Genomic DNA, 23,693 nt, shown 5'->3' on the forward strand with positions numbered 1-23,693 from the left:
TGCGTGTTCCAATGACACTATAGCTACTTTTCTGCCAATGGTCAGCATGCCTAAAACTGAAACATTTGACTTCATCGGTGAAACCAAATCTGACCTTTGCTGTCGCGTTAGAAGATGAGTCAGCACATCTGACAGACGCAGGTTAACAGCTATACGAGATGTCCCAGCCAACTTTAGCCAGAGTTTAAAAATATGCGAATGCCATGTAGCTGGTCAGAACCAAGGTAATGTTGTTTGCCGTCCCTTGGAAATATTCAAATGATTTTTTCCATTCCGTCTAATTAGATAATTAGTCTTAATTGATTAATCAACTTCTCAAATATACTTAAATGAAAAGCCTCAATGAGAAAATTGTAGAGCAACATGAAAAACTCCCGACACAGCTTTCTGTTGCTCAATACTACATAAAAGTGCTTTTCCGAGAGCGAAAGAAGCCCGCAAATATACGCACAATTGCAGCGTGACTGGCCGCACGAGGCATTTTGCATGTATTTGCAGGCTTCTTTACCGCTCAGAAAAACATTTTTATGTAGCCGTATTGAGCAACAGAAAGCTGTATTGGGGGTTTATAATGGCGCTCTACAATTTTCTCATTGAGGCTTTTCATATCATTATAATATTTGAGAAGTTGATTAATTAATTAAGACTAGTTATGTAATTAGGTAGAATTAAAAAGTAATCTGAGTATCTCCAAGCGACGACAAACATTACCTTGGTTCTGTACAGCAATGTGGCATTTGCATATTTTTAAACTCTGGCTAAAGTTAGCAGGGACATCTCGTATATCAAAAGCAACATAGAAAATGTAGTTCTACATATTGCAACTTAGAAATCTGGGTTAGAAGTTAAAAAGAAAATTAAAGAAGGAAATGACGCAAGAAAGGAAAACAACTGCCTTTTGTTCGTCAAAACAACTTAATTTATTTTGATCATCAACACATACAAAACAAAAACAAAAAATGCAGATTGTTCACAACTGTAGAAAGTGTAGACAGAGAGAGAGACAAATGTGTCAGGAAAATTAAGTCTGGTTAGTAAGTTGACAAGAATTACAAAAGGCTATGATACACTGCATCACTGACAGAAATAAAGCAAAATCATTGGAACAAGCCTTGTGCATGATCAGCAAGCTGAAGGTTGCTACAATCACAACTGCCACCAGCAATGGTGACCATCTTTGGTGCTGTGCCATAAGCTGCAGCCCTGCAAACTCCCTTCTGAACGCGGTAAATGTCGAACATGCTCACTCGTCATTTTCATGTCAAACAGAATATGGTGAACAGAGCCACTGATCTATGGCATGCATTGTCACAAGAAAAATAAATATATTTTTGTTCCAATGCAAGGTTCCAAGGCTTTCACTGTGTAACTAGCACCACTGCTTCACAAACATTGATTAATAAATAACAATATAGGAAAGATCACGATGACCAGTATGCTAACGTAAGGCATCAAACCTTGCTGGCCCATCAGCATCAGCAGGTAGTACACATTGTATGTCAATGTGATAGAGAACATGATTTACACTACGGATGCTAAATGCTTTTGCATTTAACCAATGGGATAAAAAAAGCACCATTCTTAAATTTGGTAGCTGTCCAGCATAAACCAGCAAGTCATGTTTCAAGTCATGCTTATTCAATAATTACTGCTTCAATATTCAATAGGTGTTCTCTTTCGCAGTGGTGCCTCCTGCACATCAGATGTCAATGCTACAGCAAGTGCCAAGCTGAAAGTTCGAATTTGCCACAACAATTCAAAAATGCAGCCCAGCTAACAGGACGCACAATTACACCAGCAGCAAGAGTGCCTGGAGACATTCAAATGATCTGCTGTTGCTAAAATACAAATGCACAAATGCATACTTAAAACTGTGTTCTATATGAAAGCACAAGAATATGTTATCAATAGCCACGGCAAGCTGATACATATAATGATAGTATTGTTGGATGCAGATGAACATATTTGTGTTCCAAAAGATACAGGCTACACTTAAGCGTGGATTAACCCCTTCAGTGTTTTAGACAAGCTCATCTTGTCAACGGCAATAATCTCGTTTCCAAAGCGACTTGGATGAACAACACATTTCAAGTTTGTTTTTCTTCTACTACATAGAAGGCTGCAGCGTCTACACTTGAAATCCATGGTTACTTCTCTTCTTTCTTTCACTACGTACTAGATATCAGCACTTTTTCAGTGCCTTGAAGGCTGTGTTGATTCATTCTTCATATTCTACGACACAGGTGGAAGCCATTTCGTCAGCGCTGAAAGGATGCATACATTGCAATCTTTGTTTTCTGTTACATCGATAGCAGCACTTTGTGAGAGCTCAGAAACCATGTTTTCGGAATTGCATATTCTTTGCGCCTTTTAGCAGATTTGGAACAATCTGGTGTGAACATGCACCGTTCTGTGTTTCATCAAGTTTCACACAACTTGTGACTTGCCTTAGAAGTGCAGAAATGGATGAAAAGCTTTCTTCAGTGAAGAGCTTTGCCTCACAGAAGGGTTGATTTTGTAGCAGGGTAAAATAAACATCTTTTTTCTCGTTTCTAACAATGCCATTTATGGCAATGACAAGTACATAAATATTGCATAGTGAAGCGGTAAAATGAGGTTCTTATGTTTAAATCATGAAGCAAAATGGTTGAAATAGCTTTAGAAAGGTTTTTGATGGAGTGAAGTTTGAAAATAAGCCATTAAATAAAAAAATTTGGAGGACACTTAAGCTTCATCTTTAAGAGTGAACCGCGATAGCATTCAAAGATCCCCAACGGCTTCTCACGCTTCCGGGCAACTTCAGCTTATATGTAACCGTAATGTTTACTGGGAAACATTGGTGGTGAAATCCTTGCACGAAAGCAAGCTTTCTGGTAGAAACACGGCCTATTGCATGGGCCGATCTTCTATTATTGTTTCGCTCTTTTGATATTTCAGTCTGAGAGAGAGCGTAACCTTTTATTTCAAATCAACAAGATTTGAGTCCGGCGTCTTTTTAGTGGGTCTGGGCACCTGCCGCAGACGCGGTTCCGAGACCTTGTCTCGAAGCGGCTTCTTCGGCTCGCTGGACGGCCCAATGTCACTTGCGAGTCGCAGATCACGTATGTAGCTTTGGTTTGTGTGAGGGCCAGTGCTATGGCCACTTCCTCTGTCGCTTCGGCATGTGCCGTGTTTCAGTCTGAGAAGATTTAATATAAAAGGTATGCGCTGTCGATATTTTGTTTCATGGCATCTGTTTGTGGGCTGCCATTCTCAGAATTCCAAGGAATACTTTGTAAAGAATGTAAGACAAGGTATAAGCCACCTTAGTGATAGAACAGTATTAGTGCCGTATAGAATATGTGTGGTTCGGGACGATTTTCTCGGCCATGGACGCCAGCACCGACGCCTATGCCAACACCAGATATTCTGCAACATGGGGCCCTTAACACTATAGCGCTAAAAGCAAAATAAGGTAACTTTGGGTCAAAATAATAAAATACTTAAGGGGTAAACTATTTCTAATGCTGGCAAAGTAAATCCAAAAGATAATAACCTGAGGTAACATGCATTGGTAAAAAGTAAAACAAACAAAAGAAAGTGCACACAGATGCCTCTGAATACCAACCATGATTATCACCTATCCAACAGGGATGCACACATAAAAGGAACGCATATTTCTTACTAACCAGCTGTTGTCTCCAATAAAATATGTGAACTGCATGCTCCATCACACATGTAATGGAGCACCTGCAATCATAAAGTACTGGCCAGTTCTACAAATCCGGGCCCAATGCAAGATGTACATATCCTTCCTGGCAAAATATACACATAATGTAAAAACTGGAAGATTCTAACATGACCATCATAAGCATACCAACACTTCCGCCTCCTAAATGCTGGCTTTAATTTTATGAGATATCAGTGCCTGCTACAGCTTCGCTCAAAGCAGCTATAGTTGAAGCAGCTCGGTGCCATCAAAAAAATGCATGACTGCAATACACTGACGACAGTACAGTTGGTTGAAGTGGCTAGTGGCCTGAAAGACTGCACAGAGCGCACATGTGCAGAAAATACCAATCAAGCATGCAGAGAGAGAGAAGGAAACAAGAACAGCCAGAGTATTCTCCACGCTGTCATATGACTAAATTTTACAGCCTGAGCACGCACACGCCGAGCTCGCCATTTTTACCCAGTTTCGTCACACCATTGATACTCATAGTTCACCCACATTTGTGCCTTCATTCACTTTCTTTTCACAGATACAAAGCCCACTCCTCAGAACTGGACCACGCAAGATCACCTGTCATCACAGACACACCAGCGAGTGTAAAACGCCAGCACCCAAAGTGACAATATCGTAAGGAAAATAACTACTGCTTTTCAATTTGCTACAGCTTCTGGAGCAAACCAGCACCAGAAGGAAAATGACGCAAACTCGCCCCTTGCCTTAAAGCTACAAAGTCAAGAAGGTACACAACAGGGCTTCTTAATAGCACAATATGGCTGAACACTTTACAAAGCACCATAATTACATCACACATGAAATGCTTCGCAATTCTCCAGCGTAATAGCACACAGCACCTTCTATATGCTGTTTCTTTTCCATTAGTGCTGTTTCCTATACATATTCTCGAGTAATGATACCTTTACCATAAAACTATTACACTTGGGCAGTGATTGCGCTTTGTGGCACAGTGAAAAACACCTTTGTACAGTGGCTATAAAAGGCACCACTGCAATACTGCAACATACTGGCATAGTGCTCACAGAGCATACAGATACGAGGAGGAGCAGAAAGGTATTGAGACTGGCAACACTGGGAGCAAGCTGACAGTGATGCTGGCACCCCCTTCACATAGTTTGTGCATCAGCCACTCCCAGACGCTCAGTGAAAGCATCAATCTCATGTGGTAAATGTGCGACGCTAGAGAGCGCTACAAGTGAAGTTGTGTTTTTGTACTGCGGTACAAAAACAGAACAGCGACATTTGGAGCAACGGTGTGTCATTCAATTTTGTGCCAAACTTGGTGAATGTGCAAGTTTGACCTAAGAAAAGTTGCAACAAGCCTTTGGGACACATTCCTTATCAGGAGCACAATTTCTTCAGTGGCACAAAGCATTTTTGGAGGGCCAGGAAACAGTGGAAGACAAACCTTGCTCAGGGAGGCTTTCAACATCGAAAACTGAGGAAAATGTGGAAAGAGTGAGGGCTCTTGTGAGGTCAGACTGTCAACTAACATTGAGATTTATGAGTAGTCTGTTAAATCCGAATCGTTTATCCTTCATCATTCTGACTCAATATCTGGGCATGAAAAAGGTGTGTGCCATGTTGGTGCCGAAAAGCCTCTCCACTAAACAGAAAGACAATCGGAAGAACTTGTGCCTTGACCTTCTCAACAGGATAGAAAATGACCCAGGCTTCTTCAGCCATGTGATCACTGGTGATGATTCATGGATTTTCGAGTACGATCCAGAAACAAAACGTCAAAGTAAAGAGTGGCACACTGACACTTCTCCTGAACCGAAGAAAGCTCTAGAGAGGAAATCAAAAATCAAGTCAATGCTGATTTGCTTTTTTGACAGCAGGGGGATTGTTCACACAGCAGTTGTGCCCGAAGGACAAACTGTCAAGCAAGTTTATTATAAAGAAGTCCTTGAAAGGCTCAGAAAGCGAATGTTTCGTGTCAGACCAGACATTTTGGCCACTTGGATGCTTCACCATAACAATGCCCCTTGTCATACGGCCATCTCCATCAACCAGATTTTGACGAAAAAAGGAATTTCAGTGGTTACTCAGCACCCCATATTTGCCTGATCTTAGTTCGTGTGACCTTTATTTTTGTTCCCCAGGATCAAAACCCATCTGAAGGGGCACCATTTGGTCGTGTCGAAAACATCCAAGTGAGAGTAACCGAGGAGTTGAAGGCAATTCAAGTTGAAACCTTCCAGCACTGTTACAATTAGTGCAAACAACGCCTCCACCGATGTATAGCTGTCCAAGGTAACTACTTAGAAGGGGATTACATTGATGTGTAAAGATAAAACAAATTTTGTCTGAAAGAAATCAGTGTCATTACTTTTCTGCCACACCTTGTATTTAAATTATATAGGGCATTCCTGCAAAGACTGCGAACAATTCCTGAAAGCAGTGCTCTAGAGATAGATAATTTTTTTGTAAGCATTTTATTTATGCTGGCAGACCTTTTAAAAGTTGTGGAAATTACTCATGAACAGATTGATAACCTAATATATATATACATATATATAACCTTCGTTTTCTTCACACATGTGCAACAATACTATAGTTAGTTTTTGAATTACTTACTATCTGTTATATCATAAGAAGCCAACAAACACACCAAGGACAACATAGGGGAAATTATTTGTACTTACGAGCATCGCCCGCGTACTGCGAAGACATGGGATTGTTCCCCACCTGCGGCAAGTTCTTTTTCATCCACCTTTATTGCCATTCATTTATCATTTCTTAAACTCAATTATTCAGTACAAGCAATTTCCCCTATATTGTCCTTGGTGTGTGTTTGTTGGCTTCTTATGATATGAACAATAAAAATTGGGCCCCTCGGTTAACCCACTTTCTTCTTGTTGATATCCATCTATTAGTAACTTATCGTAATAACAGAACTGGAGCCAAACAGCGATCAAACCGTGGTGGATTACTAGAAAATATGAAGCTAGGACAACTTTCGGGTGATCTGTCCTCAAATAGTGAATACAATGTAGTTGTTCATATTTTCACAAAAATATTTTTTGTGCACTTTGAAAAAATGTGGCAGTGAACACCAAGATGTATTTTGGGGATTGAGTTGTTGAAACTGATATGTGTTTCGATTTCCATCAAGTGAACAGGCATTCAGCACTGATTAGCTTCAATTCAGCAAGTATAAGCTGATGCGTAAAGTTTTGAATAAAAAGGTTAGTCAGTGAACTTTCAGTAGTAATTTATTAGCTTAGCAATGATTAGCAAATGTTTCTCAATAAGTGCTGCATCAAATGACATGTTGGTGAACACTTTCTGTATTTCATTGGATTCAAGTGCCTCGTATCCCTGTTGTAGCCCGTGATGATGACAATGCAATAGATGAGTCCTGTGACTGAGTCACACATAATATTATGCTTATATTTAGCTAGACCTACACTAAACAAAGCGCAAACATGTAGTTAGAAAATGAAGCAAGGAAAACATATAATTGGAAGACATTTGGACATATAAAAATATTGCTTAATTTTGCATCTACAGTCAACTCACGTCAGTTCACTCTTATCGACTGCAGGTTTCAATTACCAGGTATCTGAATTACAGAAAGAAAGCTGAATAAGGTGTGGTTGAAAATGACACAATTTACAAATTGTTAGACCTATGGATATACAAGCCTGGCCACACTAAAACAGACACTGCATCCTGAACAGGCCTACAAGCAGATGTATGACCGTGTCATCAGAAACACACAGCCAGCTATGGTGGTGCCATCTTACAGCATCACTCATCAACATACAGCAGCCTGAATATCACATATGAAAACCTTTCAATTCTCCATGCCTTATGAATGTGCTCCTCGACCACTTCGTTTCATGTCGCTCAATACCATAGAAAACCCTAAAATTATAATAAACTAAAAGCCTTTCTTGAACTAACTGTCTTCAAAAGGCACTAAAAACGCATAAAGACATAAATTTTGTCATTTCCTTGAATTAACAGAAATTTTGAATTACCTGAGCTTGAATTACTACATGTGAAATGTATGTCACAGAAGTTTTGAAGTTCTATATTCTAGAAAAGCTCAGGGCATTCAAACAGCACCTCCAGAAAATTAACAAATTCTGTGAATGGTCTACATTGTGCATACATAACGTACCCCATTTTCACTTGTGAATGGTAAAAAGATTCCTGCATCATATGCGTCTTACAGTCTAAGAAACCACACATGGGATAAAAAGATTTCCGTAGCAATCGGATTCCTGCCCAGAAAAGCATTCTATTCGTAGCTATCACCAGTAGATTTCTTTTGTCTGTAGTAAATGGTTTGTGATTGTGTACGTGCTTTCCATGCGTTCAAAAAGAAATCCCATAAAGAATAGATGCTCGCTAAATTAATGCCATACTGAGCTACAAACATGGACACTCACATTTGCTACGGCTACATAAGACTTGCATAACCTGGCATTCAAAAGTCATTCCAAAAGGCACTCCAAAATGGTACTTAAATCACATACAGGTCTATAAACGCCTTTCACTTCAGACTTATATAAAACTGACAAATACACACACATATATCATCACCATGATTCCTTTCACTGCCACAAGGGGGCAAGGCTGCCATTCAGCACTAAAATGAGTATGCGGCCGCATCAGTTTTTCTAACAGCTATCACCATGTTTGGGATGTGTAGATCTCTAAACTGAGCATGTTCACCGAGAAAAACACAGCGAGTATACTAGTCCTGTCCCCTTCATATACCCTAACCACTCATAGGGATAATACAGGAAATCTCAAGTCCCAACACAGACACGCTCTGCCTATTGACGGGACATTTCGACAGAATGACGACACTCCATGTCTAGCACGTGGCCACCTAATGCGTCAAGAACTCAATGCATTGATCTCGCACAACTTAACATCTAGAGTACACAAACAAAACTTAAGACAAAAGAGTTCACAGGAAGATGGAGACGAAGCGATAAGCAATGGTCAAACGAGGGAAGCCTCAGTTCAAAGCTGACGTTTTGGCAAACGGTGCTTGTCCAAATGTTGCCCTGACACAAAGCTTGTCAAAAGGTTGGCTCCAAACTGGAACTTCCCTTGTTCGCACACTTTTTACCATATAGGTGAATGTACGTTGAACATTTATGCGTGCATGCAGCACTCTTTCAAAAAGATAATAATAATATTTGGGGTTTTACGTGCCAAAACCACTTCCTGATTATGAGGCACGCCGTAGTGGAGGACTCCGGAAATTTTGACCACCTGGGGTTCTTTAACGTGCACCTAAATCTAAGCACACGGGTGTTTTCGCATTTCGCCCCCATCGAAATGCGGCCGCCGTGGCCGGGATTCGATCCCGCGACCGCGTGCTCAGCAGCCCAACACCATAGCCACTGAGCAACCACGGCGGGTGCTTTCAAAAAGAATGTCTCTGGGATACTCGTGCCACTTAGATCAGGGCACGGAAGATTCCTCACCGCTATTTTTAAGAAGTGCCTTGTCCTCCTCCTCTCCCTACCTCCCTCAACCCCCCTTTCCTCCTCAAGGGCTAACTAAACAGCTAGCACACATGCCAGATACAAGGCAACATTTTATGCAATGCTTCTCAAAGACACAAACATAGCCCTATACAGCACAAACTGAGAAACTGAGATAGAACTTTTATTTGCGAGGAAATACCTTACACTGCTATGACAAAAAGAAGACAGGTGTGTCATGCGACTTGTATAAAACAGCCTTTGTGTTATCGGTACATAAGAGGCGCTCCTTGAGAGCAGTGAAAGGTTATTAATGTGTTCGCTGCAGCTTGTGTCCTTGCAGCTTTTTGTTGTAGCACGAAAGCGACATCTTTTCGAAAAATCAATGCAAGTTAAAAATTCTTCTCTCTTCCAATCGCAAGCTAAGTGGTGCACTCTCTCTGTAGCTCGAGATGGATGCAACAAAAAGGTGCGCAACTGCTTTGTGGGTCACGATTTACGGGAATCGAGGCCTCAAAAAATGTCCCTGCCAAGAATGTGTTGAGCCCTAGGGATACTATGGGTGGGTTTCCCTAACTATTTTGTCCATGGGTAAAATGATGCATACACCATAAAAACAATGCTGTGCATAATGACACTAACCCACCATACAGTAAGTTACTGTGTGAAAAAAATGAAGCTTCGTGCAAATGCCAGTCAGTAACTCACTTAACTTACCATCATTCGCACGAAGCTTTTTAACAGTAAGCAAATTTAATCAGGGATGAAATGTGCTGCACAAAAGTTGCCCTTGGACTGGAATAATCAGCCACATACATGGATGCATACAGGCATGACATGTGACCAAAGAGTGACAATGTTTTTAAAATGGCAAGGCGTAGGATGATATGTAGGGGTGTGCAAATAGTAATTTTGAAAAACAAATTGAATATGAATCAAATAATGATTACATCAAATCTAATACCTTTTGCATAGTTTCCAAATAATAATACAACTCAATAGGGTGTTTTACTTGAAACATTCAGAAATTTCTACTAACAATAAAAGAAGACCAGAATGCTATGCTCTGAGATAAGCTTCTATACAGCAATGGCTATCGTGTATTTGAGGTTTTATTTTATTACTGCGCATAGAAGCTCGTTCTCACAGAGCAGTGACTGTTCAAGGTGCCATTTAGTCACCATCTATGAAACAAAAGTCTGGTGTTAAAAGTAGACAAAACATTTAGGAAATGCCAGCTTCGCAAGCGAAGCAAGAAGCGCCAAGAGCAAGGTCACCCAGTAAGCTCCACGACAGAACATCACAGATAGACCAAGCCCCTAACCACGTGACCACATTTTGTCACTGATATCAGGGTAGTGATACATGAGCATCAACACTACACAAGCGTTACGCAGCAGCGATGATGCGAGACCAATGCCGAGTCCACAACTATATGAAAGCTTGGCCTACATTAGATTCCAGCAGTCAAAGGGTAGAAATAGAAAAATTGAACACCTAATTGTTTAGTGGTTCCTTTTTGGAGTGCTTGCTCATTGGTGATTACTTGAAAACGATATGACAACTGTTCGGTGTTTCAAATAGTAACTATTCCATTCGAGCACCAAATCAAACAGAGATATATTCAAACTATTAATCAAAATTTTTGAATATTTACAAGTTCCAAATGATTCGCACACCTTTTTATTTTTTGATCTGGTGGTCAGCTGTACATTGTACAAATACCTTAAAGGAGTGGCTGTGTCAGATGTGTGAATGCTCTGAAAACATATTTAAGACCGAATGTAAAAATAACATATGCAAAATGAAACGATGAAAAATTGGCTTGCTATTAAAAAAAGCATGTTTTAAAAAGAATGTAGACAATGAGGATAAAAGAGTTTGTTCTGTGTTCGAAAAAAGAACATGGGATATATCTACAACACCAAAAAAAGGCTGTGCCATGCAAAAATGTGCTGGTTCTGATAAGACAGTCACACATTTTCGGCCATAGAATCTAAAATTTTATGTAAAATCTGTAGGTAACAAGCAGACCTGCTGCTTCACAATAAAAATTTCCTACTGCAGTACAAGTCGACCAGCTCATTATGTAATGTAGTGGCACTTTAGTAATTACTATTCCAAAAAAAACTTGCTCTAAGGGCTATGTAGCTAAAAACCTTCCAATGACACTGGCAGCAAAGATGGTGAGGTTGTTGTCTTAAAATGACATTCTCTCTGAGATTGACAACCAAACAGTAAACATTGGTGGCTTAGCTAATACTGACAACTCAAAAACCCTGTTTCTTACAGAGGCAGTACATATGAGTGGCATAATGTTATGCCATGCAACAAATATTTGAGACCTTTAAATGAAGGGTGTGTAGTCAGCAAAAGTAAGCTTTTATATGCAGCTGTTCCACTTCTTCACTCTGTGGCATATTTGGTACAAAGCAATTACACTCTGCACAGGTGCAGGCACAGTTTAGGTACAGGTACTCTGTAATTTTTGGTACAACCTTTACTCCCGACTTAACATTGTTGTTAAACCCTCCTAGTTGCCTTAGCTTGAAAGCAAAAATTACTTATTACTTCCTTCTTTTGACGTCAGAGGTGGATACATTCCGCATATACAGCAACAAGTGCATACAGTATTAGTACAGTAGCCAAATATGCTGTTGCTGAGCAAAATCGTTGCTTGGTTACTTTTGTGAATGCAAATGCATGCAAATTCTGCACTTGTTTACTTGAGTACCCAGAAGAATTCTGTCTGGTATCTGTACCTGGCTGGTGCCTGACTTGAGCATGGAGCACCTGGTAACTCGGGGTTTGGCACCACTCATGTTGCTCACACATAGTTATTTTCAGATAACTGCAAAAGTTCTGAAAAGCGCAACAACGAGATCGGAAGATCATAACAACACCACGTTTGGCATTTGCGCTTCACACCTGCAAATACTAGCCTATTGACCAATGGTGCCATGGCACAATGTCCACTCTTTTGAGTTATCTTGAAATTTTGAAATCTGCAATGTGCTAATTGATAAGCTTTTATATGTTATGTGGAGGCTGCAATTACAGCTTAGTTTAGCATGTCCTTGTGCTTCAAGTTTTTGGTACCTCGTACTTCCATTCCCCTTCAACATATGCCGTTTTGACAGCGCTGATTTTTTGTAGGGCACCTGTTGCCACACCACACACACAAGATTGTACCACTCAAAGGCCTTTCAGGGTGCTATAGGGTGATTCTGTGCTCTTCAACTGGCGCTTCCAGCCCCAACCTGATCACTGTTCCTTCAGCTGCTCATACACTGAAGCTACATAAATGGTAGTTCAAACAACAGTCATTACAAAGCCCATTTAGAAGGATATGTGGTTGCAGTGTTGCCCCTTTCCAAATAGACGACAAGTCCAGCTTCGACTGTCAAGGCATACTCTTTCATATTCAATTTCAAAGGCCTTCATAGAGGCCTTAAGAATGAGTATGTGACAAGAGTAGTGCCTGAATCTTTTCTGCAATGATGACAGGTCAAAACAGCATTTTCTCTCATTTATATTGCCTTGTCGAATACAGGTTGTTCCTTGTCTCCCTAAAATACGCACAAGAAGGTACAAGAAGGCTCGTGGCAACAGTTGAACTCTCTGCTCCTTGTTGCTGTTGGCACTGCTTATTTTTCCTTTTCTTTTTTTGTAAAACCACATCCTTCATAGAAGAATGTTTCAAAATTTTCAGCAAATCTTTTAAATTTGCCTGTCAGCACTGAACTTACACAAAGAAGGCACGAGCATGAGCAGTTGGAGCCATAGTATGAACATCGTCTTACAATCACTGCCACTACTTAGTTGACTCCTGTTTTTCTGCACATCTCACTTATGCTGGCTTTGTAATGTTACATCTCTTAATATGTAAAGCCTCCCACAGCTGCGCTGTTATAAGCAGTGCGTTTCACAAAAGTTCTGGCATGCTTGGCCTAGTGAACACAACAGTTTACTATTGCCGTCACGATAGTGTCAGACATCATACTATCTGCATCAGCCAAATGAAACACTGAACTATTTGTATTCCAGAGCGCCCATGGGCACCAGAGCACGACTAAGCATTAGGGATGCGCGAACACCTAATAGTAAATTTCGAATCGAGTAGTGAATCGAATAGAGAAAAAAAATACAGAATACTGAATCAAATATCACAACATTTAAAACAAACATTTATGCTTCCCAATTTTGTGCAAAAAAAAAAGCAGTGCTGCACATGCTCAGGAGGCTAATCACATTACTTAATAAGACTCTTGCGAGCTACAGTGAAATCTCGATATAACGAATTTCAGGGTAAATTGTTCGTTATTCTGAAACATCGTTATAGTGAAAGCCCCAAAATTAACCATTCCACCCATCGACCCATCAGTTCATAAGTTGTCATATGAGCTATGAGCTCCACAAAAAGGTCACTGTTGGCTCTCGGCACGCATTGTTGCTATTTTCCATACATTCCGCCGCCACACACCACTGAAGCAACGTATAATAACAGTGACGCATGCAAAACAGATGCTGACGCCGAGAAAACTACCGACAAAAAGGTGGCTGCACCACCGACAAAAAGCTAACTTCATGTCGCCTCTAAAGCTTAATGTTCCTTGCTTTTTGTGTTTTTCACATTTCTTGCCGTGGACACCGCAACTGTCTCGCTCAAGGCGGACACCTGAACTTTGTCAAAGCGCGAGCGTGCGTAAACAACACCGTCTGGAAAGTGCAAAGTGGGACCTTGTGGCATCCCCGCGAGTGCGGAGGTTACATTTCACCACGCGCATAGCTAGTAGGGCCGCAGAAAGAAGTGCAAAAGGAAGAGGTGCGTGCAGAAGGAAGGGTGAAAGAAGGAAGAGACGGACCTCCGTTGCTAGACGACACTTTTCTGGGCAGAGCATGCATTTGCAAAACCTGATGCACTGTCGCCTCCACTCTCCTGCATTCTTTATTTCTCAGACGCCGTCTCAGGTTTTCTGAACCCATGTGCCACAACGTCTGCTCTCTGTGCCTTGCCAGCTAGCTTACTGTTTTGGCTGCAGTGAAGGACACACGAAAATCTAAGAATCCTCAGATTTCAGAATATTAGTTTGTGGTCCTGAGGCATTGTTAAAATCACAGGGAAACCAAACAACAATCATTATTCTGAAAAGTTGGGTATTCTGAATTTTGGAATTCAGCAGGGGATTTCTGAAAAGTTCATTAATCTGTAACGTCTGTTCGTAGTAGCGAGGTTTCACTGTATCTTTCACTGATACAGTGAAACTTGGGTACCTATGAATCGAGATGTGTAGTATAATCTACTGTTACTAAAGGGAACACAAAATTAGTATGTGAGTACTGATGTGAGTATGTGATTAGATGTGAGTACTCAGTTCAAATATGAATGTCTGCAAAATATTTTTTATCGATCGAAATGTTGGTCAAATAGCGTCAAGTGCTTTTTTCTCTGAAGCTGAAGAAATAGTGAACTTGTCCTAAATACAATCGTGGCTTTCAGTTTCATAGTGGGCCATATACTGTGCTTCATGGCAATCTTCTATTGCTTAGAAAGTTTTGCTTTCCAGTTTCCTTACCTTCAGCTCGTTAAGGCCAATCTGCATGACAGACAAAAGCGGGGAATGCGCATCAAGTCACTCAGCACTACTCCACGCAGTCATCGGTGCCAATGGTAAAGAGTTCTCAAATTGGGAGGCCCGTGGCAAGTTCGTGTGCCGTCCCCCCCCACCCCCCTTTTTTTCGTATGCATCCATCTGCCGTCTGTGTAAATGTGTCTGCCGTCGCGGGTCAGCACACTGCCACACAATATTTTCAAGCCCGCCATGTAAATCTAAAGCTAGTCTTGTGGCGGGCTGCTCAAAGCTACGAAAAGAGCGCCTACGAACGGCATTTGAAACAAGGGTCCCCGTGCAGTATTTCACAAAGATGGCGACCGTGAACAATGGTAATCCCATGCACTTGCTTTTGTCAGTGGGGTTGCTCTTAAACTTTCCGGGGGCAGTGCGACCACAGTGAATAGACCTGAATCGATTTGGTATGAAACCGCAACTTTAGCCGCCGATGCCCGAAGACGCGTCTCCAATTATGCCTAACAGGCTAAACAGTGTGGCCAATGGTGTGACCTTGACGAAAATTGACTGCTGGCCGATGTGATAACCGGCCGCAAAATCGTCACGGGAAGCTTGTCGCTAATGTTCCTACGGGTGGCTCATCGGTGATCAGTCGAGAGATCACGGGTACGGTGTAGATTGACGGCCATTGAAGTGGCGTTCGGGTCTGGGGTCGACCAGCCGGCAACTACCGCTAGCACACATGCTAAGTTTGCCTCTGCGCTCGCATGTTGGTAGAAAGCTGCGGACTACGCGAATATGCACGAGTGAACACTGAACTCGCATATCCGGTGCGGTCAGCGTGCCTTCCGGTGGATAAGTGGCCCGATATTTACACATGCTTCTGTGCTTTCCACATACGCTGCTTTTGTTGTTCTCTCTGTTCGCATGCCATTAATTGTTTCAACTACTACAGCTGACTTGGTCGAACCTTTTACCGCTAGACATCGTGCACCACAGGAATGCTGCATGCGTATAGAGTTACTCGTTTTGGGTACCGACTATTCAAAAAATCAAATACCAGATATTCAATTAGAGAATCTAATTATTCAAATGTTCACTATTCGATTCTAAATAGAGTATTCACACGCCCCTACTAAATACTATTAAAATGCACAAGGTATCAACAGAAAATGCCAGATTTTCAAACATACAACCCGCTAGAATTACTTCAACAAGGTATGTCCAAACAACTTGCTGCGGGACATGTTGGCTCACATGTAGGGAAGACAGAGTAAGCAAACTCAATCAAGAGAAAAAATAAGACAGGTGTTTGTTTTTCTACATGACTGTCTCAGATTGTGCTATTACGTCTTCTTGACGATATGTGTGAATCTTGCCTTCAGGTGCTCTTTTATAGGAGCATGCTTCCGTGGAAGGAACAGGAAACCAGCTTGCCTCTGCCTAACTGCACCATGCACGACTCACAGAAAAGCTACTCTGGAAGACAAATGACAGCATGTAGCGGACGTGCTGGCTCACTTAGTTGCACAGATGAGCAACTGCCAAAGCATTATGACACCACATGAACCATCCATAAAGCACCATGAGACCTCAGAAGAGAACGCAACTACCAGTGCCATTAATTACTACTGTCCATCACAGTAAATCTCCGCAAATACAAGCTTCCAAGCACACAAATGACTACATGCATACTCATTCTGCAAGTTGCATTCTCATTCATAAAAATGGCAAAGATAATATTGTAAAGGCAATGTGCTCTGGAGCATAAAATATCACTGTGCGCAGTCACCAATATGGACTGCCATCCAAATTCTGATGCTGACTGCAGAGTTTCTTCCCACCAAGTGCATTGCAAAAGAGCCTCAGATGAGGACAACTGGGCCCGTACTCACTATGCTTCTCCTACATAGGCAAATTCTCTCATAGCCCTACTTTATTAAAGACTTAAAAGCAGTCTGATCCACTAAGTAACACATCCAGCAGTCAAAGCGTTCTAGAGAAATCGTACAGAAATCATAAATTTTATTACCGCCAGAAATTATGGTGCATTACTCATTGCCTGCTGTTCAGCTGCCTGCCACTCATATTTGGGATTGGCGGGGCAATGGGACAACTGTCGTGGCCATTGCCAATAATGTACCGTTAAGTAAACGGTTTCATGAACACAAGCCCGTAGGCGATGACCCCCACTGATAGAATGCATTGGGCTCATTTTCAAGTCCAGGAGTGAAAGAAGGACTTGCCTTCCAATACTGCCTGCTGTCTAACTAAAATAGACGTGAAACGACATCGGCATGGACTGTTGCGTCCTGCCTGCAGCCTAGTAGTTCAGACACCGTCGCGAGACCCCTCGCTAGACGCAGCACACGGGGAGGGGTCAGCTACCAGGTCCCACCTGGGCAAGCGGTGCCGAAAGCGGGGGCGTCGGAGGTGGCGGAAGCTGCTGAAGGAGGTCCACGCCCATCACCTGCACATCGCTGGGGAACAGTCGGCTGCCGCCGCCAAGCCGCTTGTCCCGTGATGGTGGAGGCCGCAGCAAAGGCACGCCGCACACTGTGGCACTCTTGGTAGTTCCCATGGAGTTTGGTGGCAATCGACCGTACAGTGACGCGTGCTTCGGGGAGGCCTATGCGAAGGAAAATTAAAGGTTTCGGGCCTCACACACCGAGGCTCACAACTACCGAACAATGCATAAAGAATTTGTGCAGAAAGCATTGACAATGACTGTCCATGTAAGTGAACCGCCAAACGCTTCAAGAAAGCTACTGACTTGATTAAAAGAACGATACACTTGACCCCGTAAATTTTTTGCTGTGACAATATTTAGGTAGCATTTGTTGTTTCATTGCATAATTTCATGAAGAACAAAGCCATTAACCAGCACATAACTAGCCCCAGTATAGGTGGGCAGCACATGCACCTCAAAGAAGTATGATGGTGTTCAGCAACAAACGCATCCCCTAACGCAAGCACACGCACCCTTCGCGTCGGTGGTTTTGTTCCAACATCCGACAACAAAAACAGGCAAAAGAACCAAAGGAAGCTACTGTATTCACTTTAATAATGGGGACAGGTATAAACGGTCCTCCTAAGCAAACTCTGCATTTACTTTGCATTCCAAAGCAAACTCCGCATTTATCTGCATTTTACTTTCTCACATTGGTAGTATTTCAGGGCAAATTTTGTCGTAACACCAGTTTGGTTGCAGTAGTCGCCCATGTCATCCAGAATATTTGCAATTACATGTTGGCTGCAGGAATGCAAGGTCAAAAATGTATCTGTCACAGTGAAAGGAATAGTAGTGCCCCTTGTCACTGTTATGACAAAATGCAGCACGCATTGTGCTTCGCTGTAACAGTGAGGGATGGCACCACCGTTTCAATGCTGAGAGCATCTACCCCTTTCGTCTTTTTTTTTTTTGCATCACCAGAAATAGCCCTTTGCTTCTAACATGTTCTGAATGAAACAAGAAAATACAAGAGCGGTGCCAAAAGTCAGGCTCTCAATGAACACTGTGCAGGTTGGAAGTGGGCCACGTAAGAGCGGCAAGCCTTAGAATGCAATTTAAATGTCACGCTTTTCAACTTGAATTCGCAGTGACACTGCAAATATAAAGCAAACCTACCACAAAATGTAGAATTACACCAATAAATGTTGTGCTACCCCTCTCATTCCTTATTTAAAATCCTGATATTAAATAAAATAAATAAATAACAATACAGTCAGATGCCTTCATAACAAAGTGCTCGGGTCCTGCAAAATCCTTCGTTATATTATCACTTCACTGGAAAGGTCAGACGTCATACCACTCACAATAGAGCAGGCTAAGCACATTCAACAATAAAAAAAGTTCGTTTAACGTGAGTTCAAGAGAGACTCAGTGAAATAGGTTGCTAATTTTTCTGTACACGCTTCTGACTGACAGAATGTGCAACTGCAGCCCAACTTAGCACACTGAGGTTCTCAGTATGCTCCATGGCGAAGCACAGGAACTACTACGGAAAGTATAGCTGCAGATTATTTAATGCTGCGATCGCCTCCCTTGCCATCAAAATTCTCGGTTTGCTTACAGAATCTTCTTGACTGTCACTTCAACTGACATTCACGTCCTTTCCACTCTAGATGGCTTTGAAGAGGTCGTCGGTTGTTACCTGCGATTACATCGTTACGACGTGATATACTGCTACGTATTTGTCAGCCATCGTACCCATCAGCGGGTCACAACGAGCAGCGTACAAGTTTAACGATCTCTAGAGCTGTGCAGCAGGACTCGTGCAGTGAGCAGTGAGCATCGTGCAGTGAGCACCAGCACAGAGCACACCTTGGTGATGTCTGCAGAGTGCAGTGCCAGCACTGCTATGTGGCATTCGTTGTAAAACAACAAAGCGGCCATTGGGGACACTTAAGTTCCTTCGTTGTACTGGTCTTCATTGTAGGGGCGTCCACACTACATATGAAAAAGAGGAACTCAGCCTGGACATAATCAATCCCTTGTTATAAAGGTCATTTCGTTGTAGAGGCTATCGTTATACAGGCGCTGTACTGCAATAGACAGTTTGCAATACCTTTCTTCGGACAAGGATGCATTTCCATTCGCTTCGCCGGTAAGTTGCCCGTTTTAGGCCCATGAACCTCTCTGAACCAACAGCCTAATTCAGAATGCACAGTAAGTTATTGTTCAATCATTCCAACTTGCCTAAAGTACAAGGAAGTAATACCTTACGTCATCATTTACTGCTTAAGATGTTTATGAATTTCTCAAGATTCTGGCAGGATTTGGTTTAAGGGGACAGCTGATACTTCAATCAATAAGACCATGTTTCCTGATATAAAGCTACGGTAGAAGTTGGGGGCCTATGAAGTGAGGGCCTTTGAAGCGAAACTTTTGAAGCACTTTTCTGACTAAATGTCAGAAGAAGGTAGTGCTATGTACATGATAGAATGTGCAAGCGCAACTGAACAAGGGCGTGGAAAGAAACAGATCCACAGACACAGCGCTGCTTTCAACTATAGATTTTATTTTAGCATGCATCGACAAATATATACCGCACAAGGGGAAACAAACAAGACATCTAGAACACTTAAGAAAGTACAAAATGACACAAAGAAGCTATGCAAAACTTTCAAACTAGATGGCTTATCCCAGTCTATCGAAAAAAGCACGAAGCAGCACCCTGATTTGTTTTTATCAGCAAAAACTCACAAGCCGGAATGTCCCCTTTGAGTGATAGTGTCAGAGAATGCAGCCTGGCAGAAACATGCAGTGAAGGTTTTACAAAAATACTTAAAGCTATTGCCAACTGACGACCCATTTTTGGTAACTCATCCTCATCATTGCCATCATCATCATCAGAATGGCTATGCCCACTGCAGGGCAAAGGCCTCTCCCATACTTCTCTAACTACCCCGGTCATGTAGTAACTAAGGTAACTAAGTCTGAACAAATGGTGGAATTTTTTAAGGACTGGCAGGAGAGGAACCTTGTGGCCTTTTCTGTTGACTTAAAACCCCTGTACTATTCTCTCCCGCAGAATAATGTGATAAAATGTGTGACTGCATTGACAAGTTTGGAGCAGTTCGATTTCAAAGTGCTTCCGGTTTGACTTGCAACAAATTTCTAGAACTTCTTTGTTTTTATATTAACTTGACTTGCGCGACTTGGGAGAGAAATGCCCTCAAACAAAATGATAGCATATGCATTGGGTCATGTATTGCTCCCTCCTTAAGTGACTTACATGTAGCAAACTGTGACCAGGTTCTTGATGAATGCCTGAAAAATAACACCAATGTCATGAAAGTATTCAGATTTGTTGATGATTTTTTAATTATTTTGAATAACGAATCAGGTGATTTTGACTCAGTGGTTTCAAAAACCCTAACCGCATTCACTGAAGTTTTGTCCCTTTGTCGTTGACGCATGAAGTCCCCGTAGGCAATTTCATAAGATTTTTAGACTCTGCACTGTACTTTTCACCACAAAAGGTCTGCTGGAGTTATCAGCCAAGAGGCAATAAGCCAGTCCTACCATTTCATTCCGCCTATTCAAAGCTTGTAAAGCGTGCAATAATAACATCTTGTTTCAATAATTCTCTCATGAAGTCAAGTGACCACAAAGTGACCGCCAAGCACCTGGCAGATTCTGGTTACCCAATGCATATGCTCACCATGGTCATGGAGGACTTGAGCAGGAAGTGTAAAAACACATCGAAGGGAAGCAGTAGCACTGCTAGAGCAAAGAAAGTTGTTGTGGTACCATACTTTCATTGTATTTCACATAATCTTAGAAGAATAGTGGCAAAGTTGGGGGTGAACATGGTTTCCTCTGCCCCTGAGAGTCTAGGAGCTATGGAAACAGGTTAATTCAAAGAATAACAAAAGGAACACATGTTTTACTCAACATCGCAATTTGTAACCTGCTTTCATAACATAGTCTATGCCAATCCGCTTTCATGTGGAAGAACACGTGTTGATCAGACTGGCAGATGCATCAATGAAAGATTAAAAGAGCATCAATATAACATCACTAGAGTAATCTCGGGCCATTTGGGCATTAATTGCCGAGATTGTCCCTGCAAACCCATGTTTGAAATTACTTTTATTTTGTATAGGGCTCATAGCAGGATGACAAGGGAGATTGTGGAGGCCTATGAAATTGCAAAATTAGAGGAAAGGTGTGTGAGCAAGCCATCAGTGTAGCAATATGAGAACAATTGAGAACAAAGAGATACAATTTATTGCTTTATCGTAACTATTGCAGTGTATGTTTCGATCATGCCTTAAACACATGTACGGTTCATCAACATGCACCACTGAATGGTTTCTTTTTGTCTCATTTGTTTCCACTCGTTCGGCACATATTTACCTATGCATGCGAAAACAAAATCTATAGTTGAAAGTAGCACTGTCTGTGTGTATCTGTTTTTTTCTATGTTCTCGTTTAGTCACGCTTACACATTCTATCATGGATTCAAACCAACTAGCCCGCCAACGTGTTTTCACCAAGTGTTATGTCACCAGCACACCGAGTAAGAAAATGATATTGACATATTGTGACCGCATGGTACAGTAGAATCCTGCCACAGCAGAATTCATGGATCTCATAAATAATTTGATTGTTGCATAACTATGTAGATATAAAATTTTCAAATAACCATTAACATGGGCTCTTGCAAGAAGAAAGGAAATCTTCATTGGAAAAGTCTAATTTTCTTAACATTTCCTTAACGTCAGGATTCATGAGTATAGCTCTTGAGCTTTATTTACAAATCTCACTCACTCTCTCTTTCAAGGGTGGCGGTGTACAGGCTTGCTCCATGAAAACTTTGCTGAAGTGAAAATGTGCCCATCACTGACATTGTTGTGGCGGTAATTCTGATGCATTTTATGTTCTATGGGACAGTGACAGGGAAGCTTTCCGGTGTGAGAAACTTCATTAAAATTACAAATTCATTAAGCATAACTTCAACTGCAATCCTGCCAACAAATCCAGGGAATCACACATACTATGCTTGTCCTGCATTTATTCTTTGCAATAAGCCATTGGTTGAAAAGAGCAACTTCGTCTTGTCCACTTCAGTTTCAATTTCTTGCTTCACAAGTGGTAAGGCGATCCCAAATATATCAAACTTGGATATATTAAATTGTTCTCTAATAGAACAGTTGCAAAATCACCATAGAAATCCCACGCAAAAGTACACCAATGTTCTACGCGTATATAGAACTCTTGTTCACTGCGACATTCAATATACTGTACATCGCAGCATGACGTACCCCTGCAAGTACGCTTTCTCTAAACAAGATATGAGCACTCTCCCATTGTCAAAAAATATTTAATGCCGATGAATTTCAAACGGCACCGTTTTGTCAGATGTTGTTAAACAGGAGATTGAATCTGAAGGGCAGTACATGCCATGGAGGAAAAATGAGCAGGGTGCTGTCAATTTTGCTTGCTGTGCGTGCAGAGAACCATGGCTCATGTAAACTGTGGCCATTCGTTATCAGCAAGTGCAGATGGCCACTCTGCTTCAAGGATGCGAGCTGCCTCCCGGTCCGATACACATTCCACCAGAAAGTGTGGATAACACTCGATCTTTTCCTTGAATTGGGCAGCCAGGCATGGAATGCCAAACTGGAGATATCTGTGCCAACGGATTTGTCTTCTTGCAGACAAGGGCTCTCTGTGGACGGCATTTTAGGGTACCGCAAGTGGCCAAAACAGATTCGACCCCAACCCTCACTTGGATGAATCTTTACATTACAGTTTGAATTTAACAACCACCGCACGTGACATTCACACTTTAGCGTAAAGACCTCCCATTGCGCATCGATGCGCAAGACCTAGCATTGAGACTCAGAGTTCTGCACAGGATGTGTTTTGTTCGTGCTTGCACAGTTACGCGTGAGTGGATATGGATTCAAATGTTTGAGAAGCTGAAGGCCGCTTTCGAAACTAACAGTGCATGTGTAGTGTCAGCAGTCACCAATGCAGCAGCAGCAAAGGAAGGGCCGAGAGCAAAGGGACCATGAGGCGTCTGAGCACTAATCGGCATGCAAGAGATGCGTGAACGTTTTAGAGTAGTCAAAAAGCGAGGGCGACTGGTTCCAACAGGAAGTAAGTTCCGAAACTCGATACAACAGTCTGCCTGGCTCATTGCCAACGTGACAATCGGCCGTTTAAAAGGCTTATTTTAGGTATAGTAACGGACATGCGGCCGGGCACATTCATGCATGATTCGCAGCACAAGTGCACTCATAGCAGCACAGTGCATATTCAACCAGCTGGTTTACTTCCAAGTAAGCTTACTTCTATCTTCTCAAACGAAAACGTGCAACAAGCACTTCGACGCACACAAGGCATATTGTGCTCATGCGTCTGATTGAATGACAAGGGCCTTTAAGGTTAGCGCTCCGATCAGTATATCAAAGACCGTTCCACAG

General features: G+C 41.9%; 1 protein-coding gene across 1 annotated transcript in view; it reads right to left on the minus strand.

The window, feature by feature from the left end:
- Ack (activated Cdc42 kinase) overlaps window positions 1-23,693 on the minus strand; it is a 121,592-nt gene that overhangs the window by 57,537 nt on the left and 40,362 nt on the right. The window contains exon 6 of the mRNA XM_075695001.1: window positions 17,152-17,382. Within this exon, the coding sequence (XP_075551116.1) occupies window positions 17,152-17,382 (231 nt within the window). The remainder of the gene's footprint in view (window positions 1-17,151; window positions 17,383-23,693) is intronic.

The sequence above is a fragment of the Dermacentor variabilis genome, chromosome 6, assembly GCF_050947875.1.
Source record: "Dermacentor variabilis isolate Ectoservices chromosome 6, ASM5094787v1, whole genome shotgun sequence".
In the NCBI taxonomy this organism is placed as follows: Eukaryota; Metazoa; Arthropoda; class Arachnida; order Ixodida; family Ixodidae; genus Dermacentor; species Dermacentor variabilis.